Here is a 21,283-nt window from a genome sequence, read left to right as displayed (position 1 = left end):
GATCCTTGAGGGTTGAATTTCCGATCCATAAGTCCTCCCAAAAAAGAACCCTATCCCTAGTGCATACATCATACCTGATTAAGTTTAAGAATTGTGGAAGAACGCCATAGATTGCCTTCTAAGGAGAGTTCAACGTAGCCCTCTAAGAAATGCCAGCATCCCAACCATTGCCTTCTGCTCCATGAATACTCTCTACAACTTTGTGCCAAAGTCTTTCCTCCAAAGGCCATCTCCAAAGCCACTTACCCAAAAGGGCTGAGTTTTTCTTCCCTAGGTTACCCAATCCTAGACCCCCTTGCTCCTTTTTCTTGCATACTAATTCCCATCTTACCAAATGATCCTTCCTTCCCTCTCCAGGCTCCCACAAAATATCCCTCATCAGCTTCTCTACTTTCATTACCTCCCTTTGCAGCACCCTAATTACGGAAAGTAAGTAAATTGGGAGATTCCCTAAGGTGGATTGAATTAAAGTAATTCAACCCCCCAAGGTCATATAATTTCTTTTCCAGGCCGCCAGTTTCTTAGCACACCTTTCCACCACGGGATTCCAAAAGCTTCCTTCCCCAGGATTGGCTCCTAATGGTAACCCCAGGTATCTCAAAGGCCAACTAGATGTCAAGCAACCTAACGCCTCAGCTACCTCACCCAATTCCTCCTCCTTTAAATTCAGCCCCACTATACAACTCTTTTGGAAGTTGATTTTTAGCTTTGACACAACCTCAAACAACTTTATCACCCATTTCAAATTCTTCGTTATTTGAGGGTCCCTAGTCTCATAAAAGAGGATAGTGTCATTTGCAAACTGTAGGTGTGTAACAATAATGCCCTCTCTTCCAACCCTCCATCCTCTAATCAGATTCAACCTATCCACTCTCAAAATAAGTCTACTAAAAACATTTGCTAACAAGGTAAAGAGGAAGGGAGAGAGGGGATCCCCTTGTCTCAATCCTCTAGTAGCTAGAAAGAAATCTCTAACCACCCCATTAACCAACATAGAATAATGAGCAGTGGTCAAACAGCCTTCAATTCAACCACACCACCTATCTCCAAACCCAAAATTCCTCAAAACTTCCATCAAGAATGACCAATCTACCAGATCGTACGCTTTCTCTAGATCTAATTTACAAACAAATCCTTTCTTCCCCCTTCTCTTGAAGTCTTCCACACATTCATTAGCTATTAGGACTTGATCATTGATTTGTCTACCTTGAATGAAAGCCCCTTGCGATTGACTTATTAAGGAGGGAAAAACTATTTTTAACTTCAAGGAAATTACTTTGGCAACTATCTTGTAGATAATAGTAACCAAACTGATGGGTTTTAAATCTCTTGGCTGAATAGCATCTCCCTTCTTAGGTATCAAGGCTAAGAAGGTGGAGTTAATCCCTAGGCTAATAGATTGCTCCTCAGCAAACTCCTCAAAGACTGCCCATAAATCTGACTTGATGATATCCCAACAGCCTTGATAAATATACATAATAAAACCATCTGGCCCCTTTTTTCTTCCAACTCAAAATCCCTTTCCATCCAGTGTGCCATTTCAAGCTTCAAGCTTGGCCAATCTAATCCTACCAGGCTAAAACTAGTGCCCTCCTGTCTCTTATATACTTCTTTAAAGTGATTTACGAAACAATTGGCAATACCCTCGTAGTCAGACATCAGCACTCCATTGACTTCTAGTTTCTCCACAAAATTCTTTCGCCTTCTACCATTAGCTAGTGCATGAAAAAACATAGTATTGCCATCCCCTTCTTTGATCCATTGATGTCTTGATTTTTGTCTCCAACAAATTTCTTCTCTGAATAGAATTTCTTCCAACTCCTTCTTCAGTGACCATCTTAGACTCCTGTCTCCCTCTAATAATACACCCAGACCTTCCTTGTCATCAAGAAGCTCAATTTGGGATATCACATTTAATTTCCTATCCTCTACTCTCCCAAAATGCTCTCCATTCCACTCCTTGACTTTGATTTTCAGACTTTTTAATTTCCTGTGGAAAGTTACTCCTTTCCCTTGGACTACTTCCATCTCTTCATTCCACCACTCTTTCACCTTAATAGCAAAGTCCAAGTGAGTTAGCCACATATTTTCAAATCTGAAAGGTCTAGGGCCACTTAGAAAGTCTTTAGTCCCAATGCTGATCAACCAATGATCCAAGGTGACTCTTGGTAAAGCTCTAGCTGACAATCCTGTCCAATGCACTTGGAGCAACTTGGAGGATTTTGTAAGTTAGAAAAATGGTATGTTGAAGAGGAAGTTCCATCAATTCACAATCATCAATAAAATCATTGAATTTACTCATGCTTGTCGTGACCAATTGGTTAGGGCTATTTGTCTCATTTCTGAATCTAACCACATTAAAATCACCACCTAAACACCATGGTCCATCCAACAACCCTCTAATGTCATAAAGTTCTTCCCACATTAAACCTCTACCTCTGTATCTACTGGGGCCATAAACATTCGATAGAACCCAAGTAAACCCATCTCCCACACCTTTGAACTTCAGAGAGACTGAGAATCGACCTATTAACTCCTCCAACGGGTCCACCACCTCCTTCCACATTGTAACAATCCCCCCAAAGGCCCCCCATGAGGGCACAAAGGACCAACCTATCCCTCTAGAGCTCCACACACTTCTCACCCACCTTGTATCCGGGATTTCCAATTTTGTTTCTTGTAGCATTACTATATCTGGACACTCTTTTTTGAGAAGATCCTTTATTACACTTCTTTTCCTAGCACTGCCTAAGCCTCTAACATCCAGCCCAATATCTTCATGTCAAAATTCAACTTAATCCCCACTCGAATAATCCCTTGCTTTGGACCCATCCGTCTCTGCCCCCTCGCACTAAATTCAAGATCAGCTGCATCATCAAATTTTAGTTTCTCTCCCTACCTCTATCATTTTTCTCTTCCTTTGATCAGTTGACTCTTTTTTTCCCTTTCTTTTTGGCATAGGCTTTAATATTTTCTACCTCTCTCAACTTTAACCCCATCGCTTGTACAAGATCTATCATTGGTTCCTTTTCCTTTTCATTTGTCCCTTCATCTACCCTCCCTTCCCTCTACAAGACATTCTGTACACCCAAACCCCCTGCATTTTCTTCAGTTATAGCCTCCTTCCTTTGCAGGTTCTCAAAGTATTCACTCACCAGCCCCTAGATTTTTTCACCAAGTTCCTTCCATTCATTCTCCTCACTCCTTACTCCAGCTTCACCCCTCAAGTCATGCACACCCTGCACACTATCCTTTTTTGGCTCCATAAACAATGGCGAAGGCTGAGAAAATTCTGTTACAGGCACAATAGACTCATTAGTGTTCTTAAACTTAAAGACAGGCGTACCTTCTGAGGGGAGCTCTGTAGGAAGGTCCTGATTCTCGAATTAGTATTCAGTCCACAAAAGTCTGTTTCCACTCCTATAGCAAGAGGCCTGGTACTGATCTGGACAAAGGAACTTGGCGGCTAAACTTGGTTCACCCAAATTCCCCAGCGGTGTCCCTCCACTCTACAGAGAAGGTAAGTTATTAGCCATTAACAAAACATCTTGCACTTGCTCAGTCTCTGGGATCACTTTGAAGTATGTTGGATGGTCTTCAATACCTTTGCCGATAGCAATTTCTTCTCTCCTACCTCCTTCCATCGAAGCCTAAAAAAAAAAGGTAAGTCGAGCTCGTTAGGTTCTTTGAACAGTCTTCTTCATCAGACTCCTAAAACAGTTGTTCTGTGTCAAAGCTTTCATCCTTGTGAAACACCATTTATTACTAGGCAAACACTTCCAGTGCTTGAAGTCTCTACATCTTCAGAGTCTGAACCTTCATCGCCCGATGAAAAAATGTCTTCCTCCTCAATAGATTTATCGGCAGAGCATTTTCTACTCCTTGGATTATGGCGTTCTGGAGATTGCACCATTTTCACTGGCGTTCTGGAGATTGCACCATTTTCACTGTAACAAGTCTCCAACTTAAGCTTGTTTGCCGCTACAAGACGTTCGCCTATGCTCTAGGTCGTGGGGAGGATGATGATGGACCAGGGTTAGTTTCCATCGTCGGCCTTACTAAAGCCCCCACGTGACTACTTTAAAGATCACCTAACCATGCCCCATTAATTAAATTAAGGCCATGTTTGGTTCACTGCTTTGGGCCTCATTTTCTTAATTCTTGCTCAATCTAGGCAAGAATGGGCAAGAATGAATAACATTAGAGTGTCTGGTTACAAAATTCTTGCTCAGGGAAGTACTTTTATGAAAGCACTTTTATGGAAGTACATTTACGAAAGCACTTTTATGGAAGTACGTTTACGAAAGAACTTTTATGAAAGTGTATTTATAAAAGCACTTTTACGCATAGTTGTCAAGGCATCGCCTAGGCAACTAGATGCCCTTGGCTGGGCGCCTCGCCCAAACGCCTTGACTTTTAGCAACTAGGCGCCCATCTAGGCGATAAGCGCCTACCTAGGTGACAAAAATGACAAGGTGGGCACCTTTTATAATATCATTTATATTGTTGTATCTTATTAATGTATATGTTAGTACATTTTATTATATGCTATATATATATATCAATTATATTTTGTTTTAATGTTTTACTATTGAAATTTAAAAGATCAAAGGGTTTTGAGAAGAGAAAAAGAAAGAAAGAAAGGGGAAAGTAACAATAGAATAATAAAGTTCTTTTTTTCTATTCTCTCTCTAATTAAATAAAACAGAAACTCAATCCTTCTTTTTTTTTTTTTCTATTTTACTTTCCATCTTGAATATTTATCATATAAAGCTAATAACCTTCTTTAGCTACTAATTATTATGAATTTGCTCTATTAAATACTTATTATAGTAGTATTATTTTTTAAAATAATGAAATTAATATATGTAAAAGATTTTTATCTTTTAGATATGACGATTTGCCACATTTTTAGAGGAAATTTAATGTTCTTAATAATGAGAATTGCTATTTTTCAATTAACATACATGCTGAATGGTATATCAAACTAGGAAACTAGCCAAATTTCAGTTAATCATATTATAAAATTTTTATCGCCTAGGCGACTAGGTGACTAGGCGCCCCAGTGTCGCCCAGAATCGCCTAGACGCCTTGAAAACTATGCTTTTACAAAAGTACTTTTATAAAAGTACATTACTAAAGCACTTTTACTAAAGTACTTTTATAAAAGCACTTTTACGGAAGCACTTTTATAAAAGCACTTTCACAAAAGTATTTTTATAAAAGCAATTTTATGGAAGTACTTTTATGAAAGCACTTTCATAAAAGCACTTTTACAAAAGTACTTTTATGGAAGTACTTTTATGAAAGCACTTTTAGGAAAGTACTTTTATAAAAGCTCTTCTACAAAAGTACTTTTATAAAAGCATTTTTACAAAAGTACTTTTACAAAACATCTATGCCAATTGGTAAACATTGACTATTGGAGACCTAGGCTAGCGGTTTGTGAATACCGACACAATTTTCTTTTTTGTTTGAAGAACGAAAATGAGCAGCATAGGACACTTGTCAGTCTGAAAAGACTTCATTTTTAGGAAAAAAGCTTCATGGCAATATTTTCTCATTCTGTCTATTTTTACCCATTCTTGTCCATTTTAAAATTTCATCTTGGGTAAGAATGAGAGAATGAGAATTGAACCAAACATGGCCTAAGTTCCGGCCCATTTGGCCCACAATGACCAGATACATGAAATCCTTGGCCCAACCAAATTTCTAGCCTATGGGCTTCATCCTCTTCAATTTTGGGCCACTCGAGCTCTCTGACATGTTGACTTGACAATCATCGGCCAATATGGTTTATTTATAAGGCCCAGCAATTCCCCTTCTTTACTCGTTCCTACATGGCCCACTTTACTCACACCCACCTGGCCATCCACTAAAATGTCAAGTTTCTTTTTGCTAAGGTCTTGAGCCACGGCAGGCTTTGTCTTTTGGCGGTTCAGGTTCTTTATTAGTGAAACCTGTAGCCCAAACCCATGCTACCACTTGTCGATACCTTAGCATATGATTTGAATCCCATCTCCCCAATCTTCCCTCCTATTTGTTCCCCTATTTTATCCTCTGACACCTTTCCAACTTCATTCCCTAAACTTTCCTTATTAAAGTTTTGGCCAAATTTGAATCCACCAATCTAGATAGTCTGCGTAGCCAATCTCCCTCAACCTGTTCATCTTCCTCCCTTCTTCCTTCTCTCCACAGAGAAGCTTCAATGGCTGTTACTAGCCATACAGAATAAAAAACACCATCAACCATCACCTTAATCATACGAGGAATATCTTCAGGGGAAACATTACTCAAAGAGACAGCTGCTGAACAGAGGTCTCTGCCGAATACACCATCCAACCGAGATTTGCACAAGACAGCAATGGATTCAAACACCTATTTTGTCCAGAAATGAAACGGAAGTCCCATAATCCGAACTATTACCTTGTCTTGGACATTCAAGTCTTCGAAATTGAATAGAGGGGTCAACTTAGATATAGTCACCATTCCTGCTTCCAGATGTAAGCATGGAGCATGTAGTTCAAATTCCTCCCCTTCTAGCTTTAGCAGGGCTTTGCTTTTCTCAAAGGGAGTTATAATAATAGTGCACTTTAAGTTTAATTTCTTCAGTAACTCATAACCAACCTTCTCCCAATCAGTCAATGGAGCTGTAGAAAATACTATGAATTTTTTCTCCCAATCTGACTTGGTATATGTTTGGTTCTGTGGGCGTTTATTGAAAAAATGCTGCCACATCAGCACCACATAGGCGTTGGTGTTTATTGCATATGAAACCACTGTTTGGTTTCATCGTTTATCAAATAAACACTAGAAAACTGAAACGCTTTGATTTATGTGCATGGGGCATTTGGGGAAACGTCAAATTCATGTTTCCCCCAACGCCTGGGCATTTCTTGAAATGAAATGCTGATGTGGCACACTTTATCTGAGGTGGAAAGCAACTTTATGGGGTGTTACTTGAAATGCCCATAAAATGTCCAACCAAATAGAAAAAGCAAAAAATGTTTAAAGTAGCATTTTTCAGATAAACGTTTATCTAAAAAAATGCCTCTCAGAAAACTCCCACAGAACCAAACATACACGTAGTAGTCCTGAGGATTAACCTACAATCCTTAGCAGTTTGTCCCACAGCAATCATCCCTTCTGCCTCTTTGAAAGGCACCTGCTCCTTCCTCCTTGCAGAGACTATGCTGGGATCAAGTTTCTCTGGTGTCTCAGAAGTTTCTTCTCTAATAAATTGCTGATTTTCTCCCCTGACAGAGAAAGTCTTCAAAACCTCTGATACCTCTTCCGAACCAGTCATTTGTTTTCCTTCTGGGAAACAGACCATTTGCCTGCCTGTGTTCCCAAAAAATTCCACTAGCACCACAAACCTTCCTTCAGCATTCTTCCTCCTTTCTGCTACATATCTCCTACCACAGCCTTCTATTGATCCTTTACATTCCAGCTTTAAACTCAGTTGAGTGGCTTCTTCCAAGAATGTCCTGAACCACACTATCACCTCCTCTCCTACCAGGAATACCATAGCCATTTTCATTTCTCTGATTTTAATGGCCACTTCCCCCCTCACTCTGAAAGTTTCCAAGAGGAACTGTGTTGCTTCAACCTTCAGAACCCTTCTCCATGGTGCTGCCTGTACGAACTTACCTTTCTCCATGGCCTCCAATGTCTTAACATGCAATATTAAAAACAGTCTTTCCACATCATCACCATTACAACATTATGGAGTTTCTTTTCAAACAAAACCAATAACTAGTATCCAAGCATCATTTTATCACAAGTGATTAACAGAATCTTCTACCAAAATTTTTAACCAAATAAACCAAAAACAGAAAAACAAAAAGGGTCAAGATTTTACAGGGCTGTCAGAAAAAAAAATAAAAAATGCAAAAAGGACAAAAGCTTCATTCCGTTGTAGGATCCATTATTATTGAAGTTGGAAATAACCTTGTCCAGTAGAACATCAGAAGGTTAAAATCACACTGAGTTGAAATTTCCCCATTTCCCTAGGGGTGAAGTAAAACATAAACCTCTTGAAATTAAAAATTCCCAATATCTCCCTAATATTTCAAAGAAAAATCGAGCCAGAAAAATTTTTAATTTATTGTGGAAAATGTTCAAAATTTTAATATAATATTGGAGAAATTTTACCAAAATCAATTGGAAACTATCATGAGGCATAAAAATACCCAAACCCACAGTTTTATATATAATTGATTTGTTGATTCTAGAACTTTGAATTAACAACTCTAATTGGCTTTCTACGAATATTAAGCTCTTTTTAAAAAAATAGCTAAATAATTAATTTTTATAATAAGTGCAGTATTAATTATAAAAAGACCATTACCTTATGTTGGTCCCAGCTATCTGGGATCTTGGGAGGGGAAGAATGGACACAGTCCAAACCTCTAGCATTTTTCTGCACAAAGTGGCTGGTCTCAGGCTAAAACCCGCATTCTCATGCTTGCCAGCCCTAGATTTTACTATTACACCAAGCAATGGCCCCTAATTGTAGTGTTAATTAATTTTTAATACTCTGGCTATAAAATTATGTGGTTTTTAAGAAAATTCACTTTTCATTCTTCCCCATTATGTTGTAGCATTTGTACTGTTCAGGTGCCCATTATCTTTATTACCAGCTTCTACAATTTATTCACATATAAGAAAGAAATATGGCAGAGGTTATAGCTTAAACATTAAGGTATGGTTTTCCTGCTATGATAGTGCTGTTTCCTACACTATTCATGTTTGGATATTTATGGTTGTAATGTTGTATAACATGAATTGTATGCATTTTGAATTAAATGTTCATGAAAGGCTATCAATATTACAGTATATTTCCAATTCATCCTTTACACTTTGTGCCAATTATTTGGTGGTGGATCAATCCCATCTTCCGTCGCAATCAAGCAAAGGCCACTATTACCCAAAAAAGGTTACAACGTCCTGTAGTGCATATAGCTTCAGGTAGAGATAATGTTAGAGTACACCTGAGAAACAGGCATTCAGGAACGAGAAAAAGATCGAATGCTTGGATTCTTATTTATAGAATTTTTATTTGCAATACTGAATTCTGTTTCCTCCTTCTATGTAGACAATTTTTTTATATTAAAATTCAAAAAAAGAATCTTGGACCAACAAAACAATATGGCAAACAAATGATTTTTCAGCAAATTAAACAGCAGATCCACCAATCAACTTTGTTTAAGTTCACAAGAAGTATTTGGGGCAAGAATTTTGCATCTACTCAGTTAAAATGCATCAGCGCAAGAACTAAGGTACAGCTTGTTCAACATTAAATGGTCAAGCCATCTGATGCCTCTGGAAGATGCTGTCATACGCATTATGCCAGTTCATTCAGTGGATGGATTATATGCATTTTCAAGGACAAATTTGGTGTGAGAGGTATAGTAGTTGAATAATCTTCCATGAGTCCCCTATTAATCAACAAAGTAATTTCTTCTGTTATCCCTAATACCAGGCAGGATACCATGTTTTTAGTAAAATCTTCCAAAGCAGTTTGTAAAGGTTCCCCTTATGAGAACCAATGCTGCTGCAACCTGTTAATCCTTTTTCTTCCATCAAGTGATCAAGAGTGCTTTCTGATAATATTGTCCATTTATCCTTTTGTCAAAATATAGAAGTCTGTCACTTGCTAGACCTTGCTCGGCATAATATATTAACATATCCAACAGTTTTTTGGAAAGATATTTCAACATGTCTTGTAACATATACCATGCTTCAGTTTTATTTCTAATATACTATATTAACAATAAAAATTCATCCTTCCACATTTTTCAAAACCTGCTTGTGAAGCATATAAGATAAACTATCCAGTTTTCATTTGTTTCTTTTGTTGTTCTGAACCCCAATTCTTATCACAGAACACAGATAAGTGAGAAATCCTTTATACTTCCCAAATGCTTACAAAAATTTACTTTTACTGTAACCTTGCCCAGCCTCACTTGTCATAAGGGAAATTGAACTTTGCATTTCTAATCCTCTACCCTAAGATCCTTTCATAAACTTGCAAAAACACTAGCAGATATGTTTGAAGTTTGAAACTCCTTAGTATTTTAGTACACTTTTTTTCCACTTTTTCTTTCATCTAGACTTGACCTTTTAAAATCATGAAAGATCTCAATTTAACTGTTCTGCTTTCCTATAAAAAGATGCCAATATTAGATCTCCATTAGACATCTATACTCATTTTGCTGGTCCTTTCTCCAGGTTCGTTCTTTTCATTTTCAAAGTTCTAGTTTTGTATGTGGAACAAAAAACTAAGAAAATGCACAAACTTATGGAATACATGGATATTCCAGACAATCAGGGTCTAGATGTAAGAAAAACAGTAAGTAGAGGATACCTTACGGTGCGACTTCCAGACTTTCATGGCCATGAGAGCTTGTTCAGTGTCAATGCTGCGATGTAGAATGTGAACTTTGAAAAATGAACTATGAGGCTTTAGAAGGAACCACTGCTCTTCCAGTGAATGGTATGTTGGAAGGAAAATCAAAATGCTTTTTTCAATATCTGGTTCATTTTTATGAATGTGCAATACCAAATCATGGATAAGTTTTTGTGCTTCAGGCTTGATGTCAGCGTCAGAAGATGAAGGGCTTGGACCAGAACAGTATCGATCTGATAAGTTATCAAAATTCATTCCAAGAACTTCAACAACCTGTTTAGCCATAAGTAGATAACTATCAAATTTTCTAATTCAATAAAGAATACATACCATTACCAAATGTTGGTCCCAGCTAATCTGGGGTTTTGGGAGGGGTGGATTGGATACGGTCTTAACCTTATCATGTATTCCATAAAGAATACATGCATGACATCATTAAAGGAGAACAATATGCAAAGAGAATCTAGAAGCAACAGAGATATAAAATACCAAACAACAACCTTATCTTGTAAAAAAAAGTGTTAAAACGGCAATACAGCATACTAATACAAATACACAGAATTCTTAAAATAAATCAAGAACGCTCTTATTCTAGCAGTCATCAGACACTTTTGCATGTGTGGTTCAGATCAACTTTCAGTATTGAAAAGTTAACTCAAAATGCATGCAATTCATGATATACAACCATAAATATCCAAACATGAATAGCAAAGGAAACAACACTATAGTAGAAAACCATACCTTAATGTGACACAGAACAGCAAGAATTTAAAGAGAAAAAGATCTAGGAATCACTCCTTGAGGGTTTAGGCCTCACACCCAACCAAGCAAACAAATGGTAAAATATAATGGGGAAGAATGATATCAAGTTAGAGGTATTAGCTAAATTTAACTAAATTCCCTATATTATTATACATTTTTGTTAAGCCCTTAATTTTGTTGGACTGAGAGAAGGCTATTAAGCTACTCCCAATCACAGCCTTAAAAGAGAGAGAGAGAGAGAGAGAGAGAGGACTTTCTTTCCAACTTGATCTTTTAAGCCCAATCAGTCCCATGGGTGAGCTGAAACAATTTAGGAAGGAAAGGAGCCTGCAAGTCCAGTTTAGTGAATAGCAGGCCCTAAGTTAATTGGACCTTATTTATAATGCAATAAGCATTTAATGGGCTTACAATAGAACCCATTTAAGGAGACCAGAAGGCCCTAAAAGAATTAAATTTATATTAATTAATAATCTTGTGAGGTGTCCCACTTATTTATAAAGGGGATGTCACTTGTCTTATCCTAACAAAAGGGCTATTTTCCCACCTTTAGCCACTTGAAGTGGGGGGACACATGTCACCCTAGGGGAGAGAGTTATTTTCCCTCCTCTAACCACTTTAAGTGGGGTGACACATGTCACCCTATGAAGAGAAGACTCTTATCCCTCCTCTAGCCACTTTAAGTAGGGTGACACTGACACATATCACCCTAAGAAAAGGGAGTTAGTTTCTTTCTTTTAACCACTTTAAGTGGGGGGACACATGTCACCCTAGGAAGGAAGAGTTTTATTTTCCCTCCTTAACCCATTTTAAGTGGGATGACACTTGGCACCCTAAGAAAAGAGGAGAAAAGGAAGAAAAGGAGAAAGAAGAAGGTAGGATTGAAGTATTCCTCCTCCACCTCTTCACTATGATTATGATACTCTTGCAATTCCCACTATGAGAACTATGTATTTCCTTATATTTCTTTCACACTTTCTTTCTTTATTGTTTTTTTTTTTTTTCTCTCCTTGTCTCACATCTAATCATATGTAAGGGAGACAACCATCTACAGCCTTGTTCATGAAACTTGGTTGATTATGGTTCCTCACACCATATCCACCTATAAAATCATTACTTTATGTGAAGTCCACTTACAGTCTCATTCATGAAATATGACTATTTATGATCCCTATTTGATTGTTATACATAAAAAATTCATGTATTTGTATTTGTTGGTTTTCTCTCAAACAAAGGGAATATATACCAGAATTTTCAAAGGAAAATGCTACTTTAACATATGCATTTGTACTTCTAAATCAGAATAAAGAGGTTTTCTCTGCCCCTAGCAGAGATGTAATTAAGGGAACATCTACATGATTTCTTAAATGGGACTTACCCAAATATCAAAAAACACAGTTATTAATCTAATTGGGTGAATCATGTTATGTGAGAAACTTTACTAAAAAAATTTCCACCAAAAAAATCCAGTCAAGATAAATTTCTAAAAACATATTAGAGAACTACCAATTTCTAAGATCCCACAAGAAAGGCCATTATGATCCAGATCAATAAGCATCTGCAAATGAGATAATAGCTCATCTAGATGCAATCTTTTCATCAATAAAATATCTTTAAAGCAAAGATATTTTATGCCAAGACAATTTTCATGTTTTTTGGTACACAAAAAATAAAAGAAAAGAAAATGCTAGTACCCCATCCATTGGACCATGGAGGCCTTCTATGCCAAGGAAGTCTTCAGTTTGCGAAATCGCATTGTACAAGAGATCCAAGAAATTGATCGTAATAAAACAATACCAGATGCAAATAATAAGCACTCAAGCACGTCATAAAGCTATGCATCACAAAATGAAGAAAATAAATAAGTATTTACCTGTTCAAGATATAGAACTTTTCGTTGAAAAATTGTTTGTTGCGTGGAATTGGGAATCGCAAGCACTTCTACCCTCTCATCCCTACCAAGATCCTTGAAATAATCTTTGTATCTTGCAATATCTGCTGTAGCAGACATTAACACTACCCTAAAACATCATGGAAAATATCAGACCCGCAAACAACAGAATTCAAGATGCACTGGACATAAGCAGCCAGCTAAAATTTTTGTAGTCAAAATGGAATTATAAATAATCCACCTGTTAAGAAGTTCAACTTGACAAAAAACAAACAAGTAAAAATGACAGAAGTCACTTAAACACAATGCTCAAAAACTCAAACAATATAAAATGAAAAAAAAGGTAATTGGAAAGAAAGAAAAAAAGAAACTCTAACCTTAAATCATTGTTTCTCAGCACAAATTGCTTTACACATGTAAGAACAAGATCAGACTCCACGGATCTTTCATGTACTTCATCAAGAATGATAACCTTGTATTTAAGTGCTGTTACCCCCCTATCTCGCATTTCATCCAATAAAACCCCAGCAGTTTTAAAGACAATTCTTGACCTTAAGTATAACCAAAAACAATATCAAGGTGTATACCAACTGTTAGCAATTGGATAGATATAAGGTGCATTAATGCTTAAGAGGAAAAAACTGACATGTCAACAAAAGAGTAGAAGCAACAAAACAAAGTAACAAATGTGACTTTCACAATTTTTGAGCAACAGAGGATGTAAAAACCAAGGATTAGAAAATAACAAATAAAACATTTGAGCCATTTTGTGTCAAATGAATAAAACATTGCTCTTCATTATCCCTTTTGGAAGATACACGCTGAATTACTAATATATATTAAAAGAAGAAATTTTATATTTATCTATTAAACAAAAAAGGTTGACACTGAATCATTTAAGGATATAAAGAAAAACCTACATGTTGTATTGAACTTCTAGACATTCCTCTGAAATACACTAAAAGGAACTTGAACTGATCTGATAGAAAAAACACTAAACCATGGCACAGGTACAATGTGCAATCCTTTGCTAAAAATGTAACAGCTTTACAGAAGTATAGAAGATGAGGGATCATTGGCAGACTTGAGTAGTACTTCTCTGCTTTCCATATAATAAAACAAGATGATTGTTTTAAAAATGTTATCTTGTTGAACCAAACTGTCTAGAGTAATTGCCTGTTGCCTACGTGCCAGAACACTCCTTCCACACACAAACACTGCTGTGGGATGTAAAAATAAAATAAAATGAAATGAAATAAAAGACAAAAAAGACTCGTTTGTAAAGATGTTGATCAGATCTCAATCTGAAGCAGAAGCTATGAGTTTCAAGTCTTCTACTCTACTTGTGTCCGAATTTTACAATTGATTTTGGTATAGTTGGAAGGTTATTTAATAGTCTATCCAACAAGTTCAATTTCGGACATTATCTCAAAGAGTTGTGACCAAAAAAAAATCTACAAATTGGCTTGTTAAAGAATCAATATTTGAATTTTAAAATATAATTCCAATTTGTTCTATGAATTTATTTGTTGAATTAATTTTTTAAGTGACTCTAAAGGAAAATTGCAGCGAACTCCATATAATTGGAACAAGATTTAGTTGAGTTGAGTACTCTAAAGAAAAGTTGCATCTGGTAAACAAGTTTATTAGTCTAACTGTCAACAGGTTTTAGGAGCCAGTGTATGTTTCCAAGTCTTATCGGATTCAGATAAATCAGATTTCTTATCGGATCGGATTGGATATATCTTTTTCCGAATCTGATCCGATTCGTTTGCAGCCCTACTTTTTAAGTCTTTCAAAGTCCTTGTATTTTGTGGTTGTAGAAGACAAATGATCAGGATCCACAATTATAAGAGTTTGACAAAAGTTTCAATGCCTCCTGCCAACCTAATTCAACCCTCTTCCTTCATCTGGGCTTAGGACTGGCAGAGTTGGTAGAAGACAAATCCAAATAAAAAAATAAGGATATCCATTCTTTTGTTATTTTCGTTTAGTGTGATTCCATGGCTCCATGCAACCTAGAAAAGTAATCTTCTGGTTATTCAAGAAAAGATGTTATGGCATCTCCATTGCCCCCCGAGTCCCTGACTATCAAGCGTTATATTGTAATATTTATTTATGTCTCCTTGATATCTTTTTTTATTACTTCATTCATAAATCAGTAATTCTTTGAATGCTTTAATTTGAGGAACCTATACTTTCTAGTTTTCCTGTAATGCACCCAATTTAAGAGAGAAAGATTTTACTGAAATGGTTATGTATTTCAAATGTCTTTCCTAAGATGTGCATCAGTTGTCCAGAGGATATAGAATTAAATGTGCTGCATTTATTAGACTGCAAATTTGCTCAAAAAAGCAGTTGTCCTTATTAGGAGTTATGCAGATGATGCATAGCCAGCTAAGAGGCTATCTGATAAATTATTGCTTTGTCTTTTAGTGGATAAATTATTCAAGAGGTTATAAGCACCTTAAGAGCTGAAGGTAAGGTTAGGTTGATTACTTTACCTTGGAATGTTTTATTACTTAATTACTTTAACCATAAAAGGCAGCTTTTTTTATAATGCCATAAAAGGCAGTTATTAAATTCAGCCATTATCAAACGGCTCCTCAATCTTGTTACCAGGTTGAGGCACGGACATGACATGAGCAACAGAATTTGTATCAGCAGGGGACGGATTCTTCTACCATAGCCCAGAACATCCAAAAGAAAATAAGCCTTGAAAACCCTTGATGGCAAACCTATGGTTCATGACATTATCAATGGTGGTGTACAATTAAAAATTTTTTTTGGTCAATCCTTCAAGAGTTTGGAGACATCTATTTTACTTGGTTTACTGCGGAATGTGAAATCACAGTTGATGAATCTAAATAATCTTCTACAGTGGCCCCAACTCCGTTAGCTTCTCCCTGTGCTTAGGTTGCATAAAACTTTTTCTTCCTTTTTTTGAATCAATAAAACTTCTTCTTGGTTTCTAGCATGTTTTATACAATCTTCACACATGAACAAAAGAGTGAAAAGATGAAAGAGGACCAAGGTTCCAAGCCTTTCTTTAGTTATTACCTACCTTCTTAAAGCCATGCAGATCAACCATCCAAAAGGTCAACCAAAAGAAATGCTACACCAATTTGCTGATCTTATTGCTTTGCAAATAGATTATGCATTCTATATAAAAAGTTATGACTCTCTCAAAGTGGAAAAATGGACCACCATTTCATTCATAAAAACAGCATATACATAATTGTCAAAAGCCCATCTCCATGTAATAGAAGAGCTGCAATACTCCAGTACGGGTAACTAAAAAGCCAGTTCATACTTAAATGTTCTAGCAACCTGATGTCAGCCCTAGCCCTGGACCCTACCAACAAGTACCCTGCTGCTAACTCTGAGCCACCAGGTTTCCTTCAATTAGTATATTGCAGTTAGAGATTGAAACTTTTTAGATGAAAATCCAATCATATTTGTACAGTTACGTCACATAAAATGTTTATTAGCATTTCTCTAATAATAATCTGCAGTAGAGATAAATAATTTTCAGGGTAAGAACTACATAACCAATAAAGGATATTCAGCAGGAAGGGTAAATTCAATCAGGGAAAAGACTAAAAAATTACCTCTCTGACATAACCTTGGAGTGACCAATGTGATATCCAACCTCACCTCCCACCTCACAATTACGAATTTTTGCTACCATTCTTGCAACAGCAACAACAGCAAATCTTCTAGGTTGTGTACATAATATGGGCTCCACACCTTTTTCTAGAAGAAACTGTGGGACTTGTGAGCTCTTCCCTTTGGAAATTAATAAAAGAAAATATAGAAACAGAACACAAATGAGAAGGTTTGAAGTTTAGACAATTAAAGGAAAAAGGAGAAAAATAAATAAACATTTGAATGCATAAAGACCTAATGAAGAGATCACAGAGGACCAAGCAAATTATATCTAATAATGCAAATAATAACCAAATACAAGCTAAGATAGATGAGAACAAAGGGTCCCTATCACTTTTACCAAGATTTGTAAGAACTCTACTCTTTTTTTTATAATTGAAATAATTTTATTAATCAGCAATAGACAATAGTACAAAGTCCCCAAGGAAAGGCACGAGTTGCAACCTCTCCGGGCTAGTTAAGTACAGATTTCCAAATTAATAACAACTTACATAGAAGCACAAAAAAGATCTTCCCTAGAAACCCCCTGTTTGGCTAAAGCATCAGCCAAAGAATTAGCAGACCTACTAACCCATTTTACCTCAACTCTCATATTGCTGGTTAACCACTTTACTTTTTTTATGAGATCTTTGTAGCCCCAAATGGTGGTATCCAAGTTTAGGAGCCACCTTGTTACCACCTGAGAGTCCCCTTCAACTAGGAGATGCTCCACCCCAAGCTGGTTGGCGATCTGAATTCCTTGTACTGCAACAAGGATTTCTACCCTTGTGGAATCCCCCACTCCCACCGATCCTAAGAATAGGGAAATTATGTTGCTGTCCTTATTTCTCATGATACCCCCTATACCTGAAGGCCCGGAGTTGCCTTGGCTGCTTCCATCAAAGTTCAGCTTGATGACACCTTCCAAAGGCAGAATCCATTCTGACAGAATTCTATCCTTCTTTGTTGAAGTGTTAGCTATTACTAGCCAATTCCTCCACAAGTCATCAAAGGAGAAGTCATCAAAGATATCCACAGTTTTCAGCCAATGGATTGCTCTTGTTAGGATACAATCATTCATTTCATCTAACCCTCTTTCCTTCTCTAAGAAAATTCTTGCATTCCTTTCCTCCCAAAGAGTCCACAAGGTGGCTGCCCTGACACATTTCCACATGACCTTACTTCTTCTAGTGTGCCAAACAAAGACAGATGGGTTGAATAACAAGCTTAAATCAGAAGGCATATATCTATAGCAAAGGAACAGAAGATCAGCAAATGGAAACAGTCATCATTCTCGGCCTTACACAAGGAACACCAATTTGGGGAAAGACAAAGCAAGGGTCTCTTTTTCTGTAAGTTTTCCAAAGTATTGATTTTCCCATAGAAGACTTCCCAGCAGAATACAACAATTTTTGGGGGAATAGGTCACACCCAGACTTCTTTGACAAGGAATCCTTGGGAAATGGGGTTAGAACTGAGGGATTTTAGAAAAGAAGAGCAAGTAAAAGTACTTTTTGGAAGAGGAGTCCAAACCCTTTGATCAAAAGAAGTGGGGTCCAAGCAAACGGATTCTAGTAAATGAATTAGCTCAATAACACAACTCGACTCACCATCCCTTAACCCTCTACGAAACCCAAAGTCCCAGTTTAAAGATAAGGGGTTTAACGGGCTCGGGAGAAAAGTTGCAATTGGCTCATGTTTGTGAAGGGAAATGGAATAGAGCATAAGAACTCTACTCCTTTACCATTGTATTACGATATTACCATGATTTGTAAGAACTACACTTTCTTACCTCCATGCTTCCTAGGCTTAGCCATTTAGGATCTTTGTAAGTAACCCTATCTTCTGCATCTTTGTCATAGAGGTGTTTCACAACTATGGTGATTTTCAGTTGTATTCAGATTGTTATCTTATCAGTTGCCATCATGCATCAAGTGTTAAAAATTCAGTTTAGTTCTACCTTTTTTTCAGATCCTCATTTCCTCCAACCTTTCTACTATGATTTCCTTAGCATCACTAACTCTAAATGGTTTTTCTAATGAATTGTAAGAAACTTAACTCATGGAGGAAATTTAACAGAACATAGAAGACTGTAATCATTAATCTTGGAATCAAAAACTCAACTCATGCAGGGTATCATTCTATTTCCATTTTATTTATTCCTTCTATCTATCAAAAAAAATTATTTCTTCTCAAAATAAAAGAAAATTGCAATGGTGGAAAGGTTTGAGAAGAGATTAGCTAGGTGGAAGAGAAATTACATTTCTCTAGGTGAGAGAATAACTTTGATCAAATCTACCTTATCTAATCTTCCTGTCTACTATATGTCAATTTTTAGAATGCCCCAAGTTGTTTTTTTTATGAATGAAGATAATTTTATTAATCTAGAAAATTAAGGCAATACAGGAAACCCATGAAGAGGCACGAACTGCTACCTCTTCTAACAGAGTATTACATCAAGTTAAAAACAGGAATAAACAGAAATAAAATTACAAAGCAGCCCAAAACAAATGTTCCCTTGAAGCCCCTTGCTTAGCTAACCCATCCGCTAAGGTACTTGCTAATCTTCCCACCCAAAGAGAGGTAACAGTCATGCTTCTTATGAGCCAATTGACTTTCCTCAACAAGTCTCTGTGTCGCCACATAGCTGAAGCTGGATCTGTCAGCCATCCCACAACAATTTTGGAGTCTCATTCAACTACCAAATGATGAACTCATAATTGTTCTGCAATCTGAATACCTTGTACAGCCGCTAAAATCTCAGCTCTATTGGAGTCTCCTATTCCCACGGGGCCTGAAAACAAGGCTAAGATGTTGCTTTCCTCATCTCTCAGCACCCCTCCTATCCCCAATGGGCCTGGGTTTCCTTGGATGCTACCATCAAAATTCAGCTTTGCCCAACCTTCAAGCGGAGGCACCCACGCTGCAGATTCCCTGTCCTTCCTCGTATGGCTATTAGCCACCGCTATCTAGTTTCTCCAAATATCATCAAAAGAAAATGTATGAAAGAAGTCCATAGTTCTTAACCAATGAATGGCCCTAGTCAAGATACAATCCTCAACAGACTAAATGCTTCTTTCCTTTTCCTTGAATACCCTTGCATTCCTTTCTTCCCAAATTGTCCACAAGGCAGCTACTCTAATACATCTCCACATCGTTTTTCCTTTTTTTGTAGGCCACACAAAAAAGGACCGAACAACTAACTTAAATCTGTGGTCAGATTCCACCTACACCCAAACAAAGCAAAAATCCAACTCCAAATAGCATTAGAAAAGGAACAAGATACAAGTGGAACCAATCCTCACCACTAACCCTGCAAAGTACACACCAGTTAGAGGACAAACACATGAAAGGCCTTTTTCTTCTGCAAGCAGTCCAAGGTATTAATCTTTCTATAAAACACCTCCCAGCAGAAAATAATAATTTTAGGTGGAACAGGTCTAAACCATATCTCCTTGGTCATAAAACCCAACTGTCCCGAGGAAGAACAAAGGGCCTTAAAAAAATAAGCACAAGTGAAGTAACATTTTGGATGAGGGGACCATAATCTCACATCCAAACTAAGAGGGTCCAGAAAGAAACTACCAAGAAGAGACAACAAATCTGAAACACTGCCAAGAATGCCCCAAGTTGTTGTGAGAAAATTGGAAAAGATTACGAGAGATTTTTTGTGGGAACCTGAGCAAGGGAAGAAAGATCATTTGATGAGTTGGGAGAAGTTGACAAAGTTAAAGGCAAAAGAGGGGTTGGGAATTGGGAATATTAGAATGAAAACTTTGGCTTTTTTGAGCAAATGGCTATGTTGATTTCCATTGGAAAGTGAAAGGCTTTGGCACAAAGTGGTAGCAAGTATTCATGGGCTGTCAAGTAATGGATGGGATGTTGGTTGTCTTCACAAAGCCAATTTGGCTACCCCCTAGAAAGCATCCACGATTATCTTCCTATCTTCCTTAATTGCATCAAGTATGACTTCAGTTATTTAAAAGGCGCACTTGAGGCTAGACTTGTTCACGGGCCGGGCTTTGGGCCCAACTTTACATTGTCTCGGGCTCGAGCTTCGAGTCGGACCCATTAGAATTTTAACAAAAGCCAAGCCCAAGCCTGGCCCATGAACAGACCTTCTTGAGGCGCGCCTAGGTGCACGCATTTTGGGGTATGCGCCTCGCCCAGGTCCTAGGTGCACCCCTTTCAAAGGCGTGCGCCTTTTTAAAATTTTGCGCTTTTTGCTTTTTTTTGCTAATGTTGTTCACTCATTCATTTGAACAAAATATCTTCTTAAAAGGCAATGAAAGTTATAAAATCATTATTTTTTATGTGAAAACTAAGAATTTCAAACCTAACATAGACTTGTTCGGGCTTGCCTCGAGGGGCGTGATACAAAGGCGACTCATAGAATCAAGAATGCAATATGTTTTACATCACACTAACTACTTGAAGCAATGCAATTAAGGAAAAAAAAAGATTGTGGGTTTTACATGATTGAAAATGCTTTATATGTTTGCTTTTATTTTTAAAATTCATTTGAATGCGCTTCACATGTTATGTTTATGTATTTTAATTTCAGATAATAGGTT

At 37.1% G+C, this 21,283-nt stretch overlaps 1 protein-coding gene across 4 annotated transcripts in view; it reads right to left on the bottom strand.

The window, feature by feature from the left end:
• LOC148867529 (zinc finger (CCCH type) helicase family protein) overlaps positions 1-21,283 on the bottom strand; it is a 48,251-nt gene that overhangs the window by 17,078 nt on the left and 9,890 nt on the right. For 3 of the 4 annotated variants that reach the window (XR_016109123.1, XM_088974939.1, XM_088974941.1), the window contains exons 2-5: positions 16,673-16,850; positions 13,439-13,612; positions 13,044-13,191; positions 10,370-10,684 (exon numbers count right to left, since the gene is read on the bottom strand). Coding sequence is in view for 3 of the 4 variants with exons in the window: in XM_088974939.1 (XP_088831065.1) it covers positions 10,370-10,684; positions 13,044-13,191; positions 13,439-13,612; positions 16,673-16,850 (815 nt within the window). In the remaining variant the exon portion in view is untranslated. The remainder of the gene's footprint in view (positions 1-10,369; positions 10,685-13,043; positions 13,192-13,438; positions 13,613-16,672; positions 16,851-21,283) is intronic. The other variant, XM_088974940.1, reaches the window with a different exon arrangement.

Source organism: Nelumbo lutea, chromosome 3 (assembly GCF_056320005.1).
Source record: "Nelumbo lutea isolate HS-2025 chromosome 3, American lotus-T2T, whole genome shotgun sequence".
Taxonomy (NCBI): domain Eukaryota; kingdom Viridiplantae; phylum Streptophyta; class Magnoliopsida; order Proteales; family Nelumbonaceae; genus Nelumbo; species Nelumbo lutea.
Note: the sequence above shows the minus strand (reverse complement) of the source record. Positions and strands in the feature narration are given on the sequence as shown.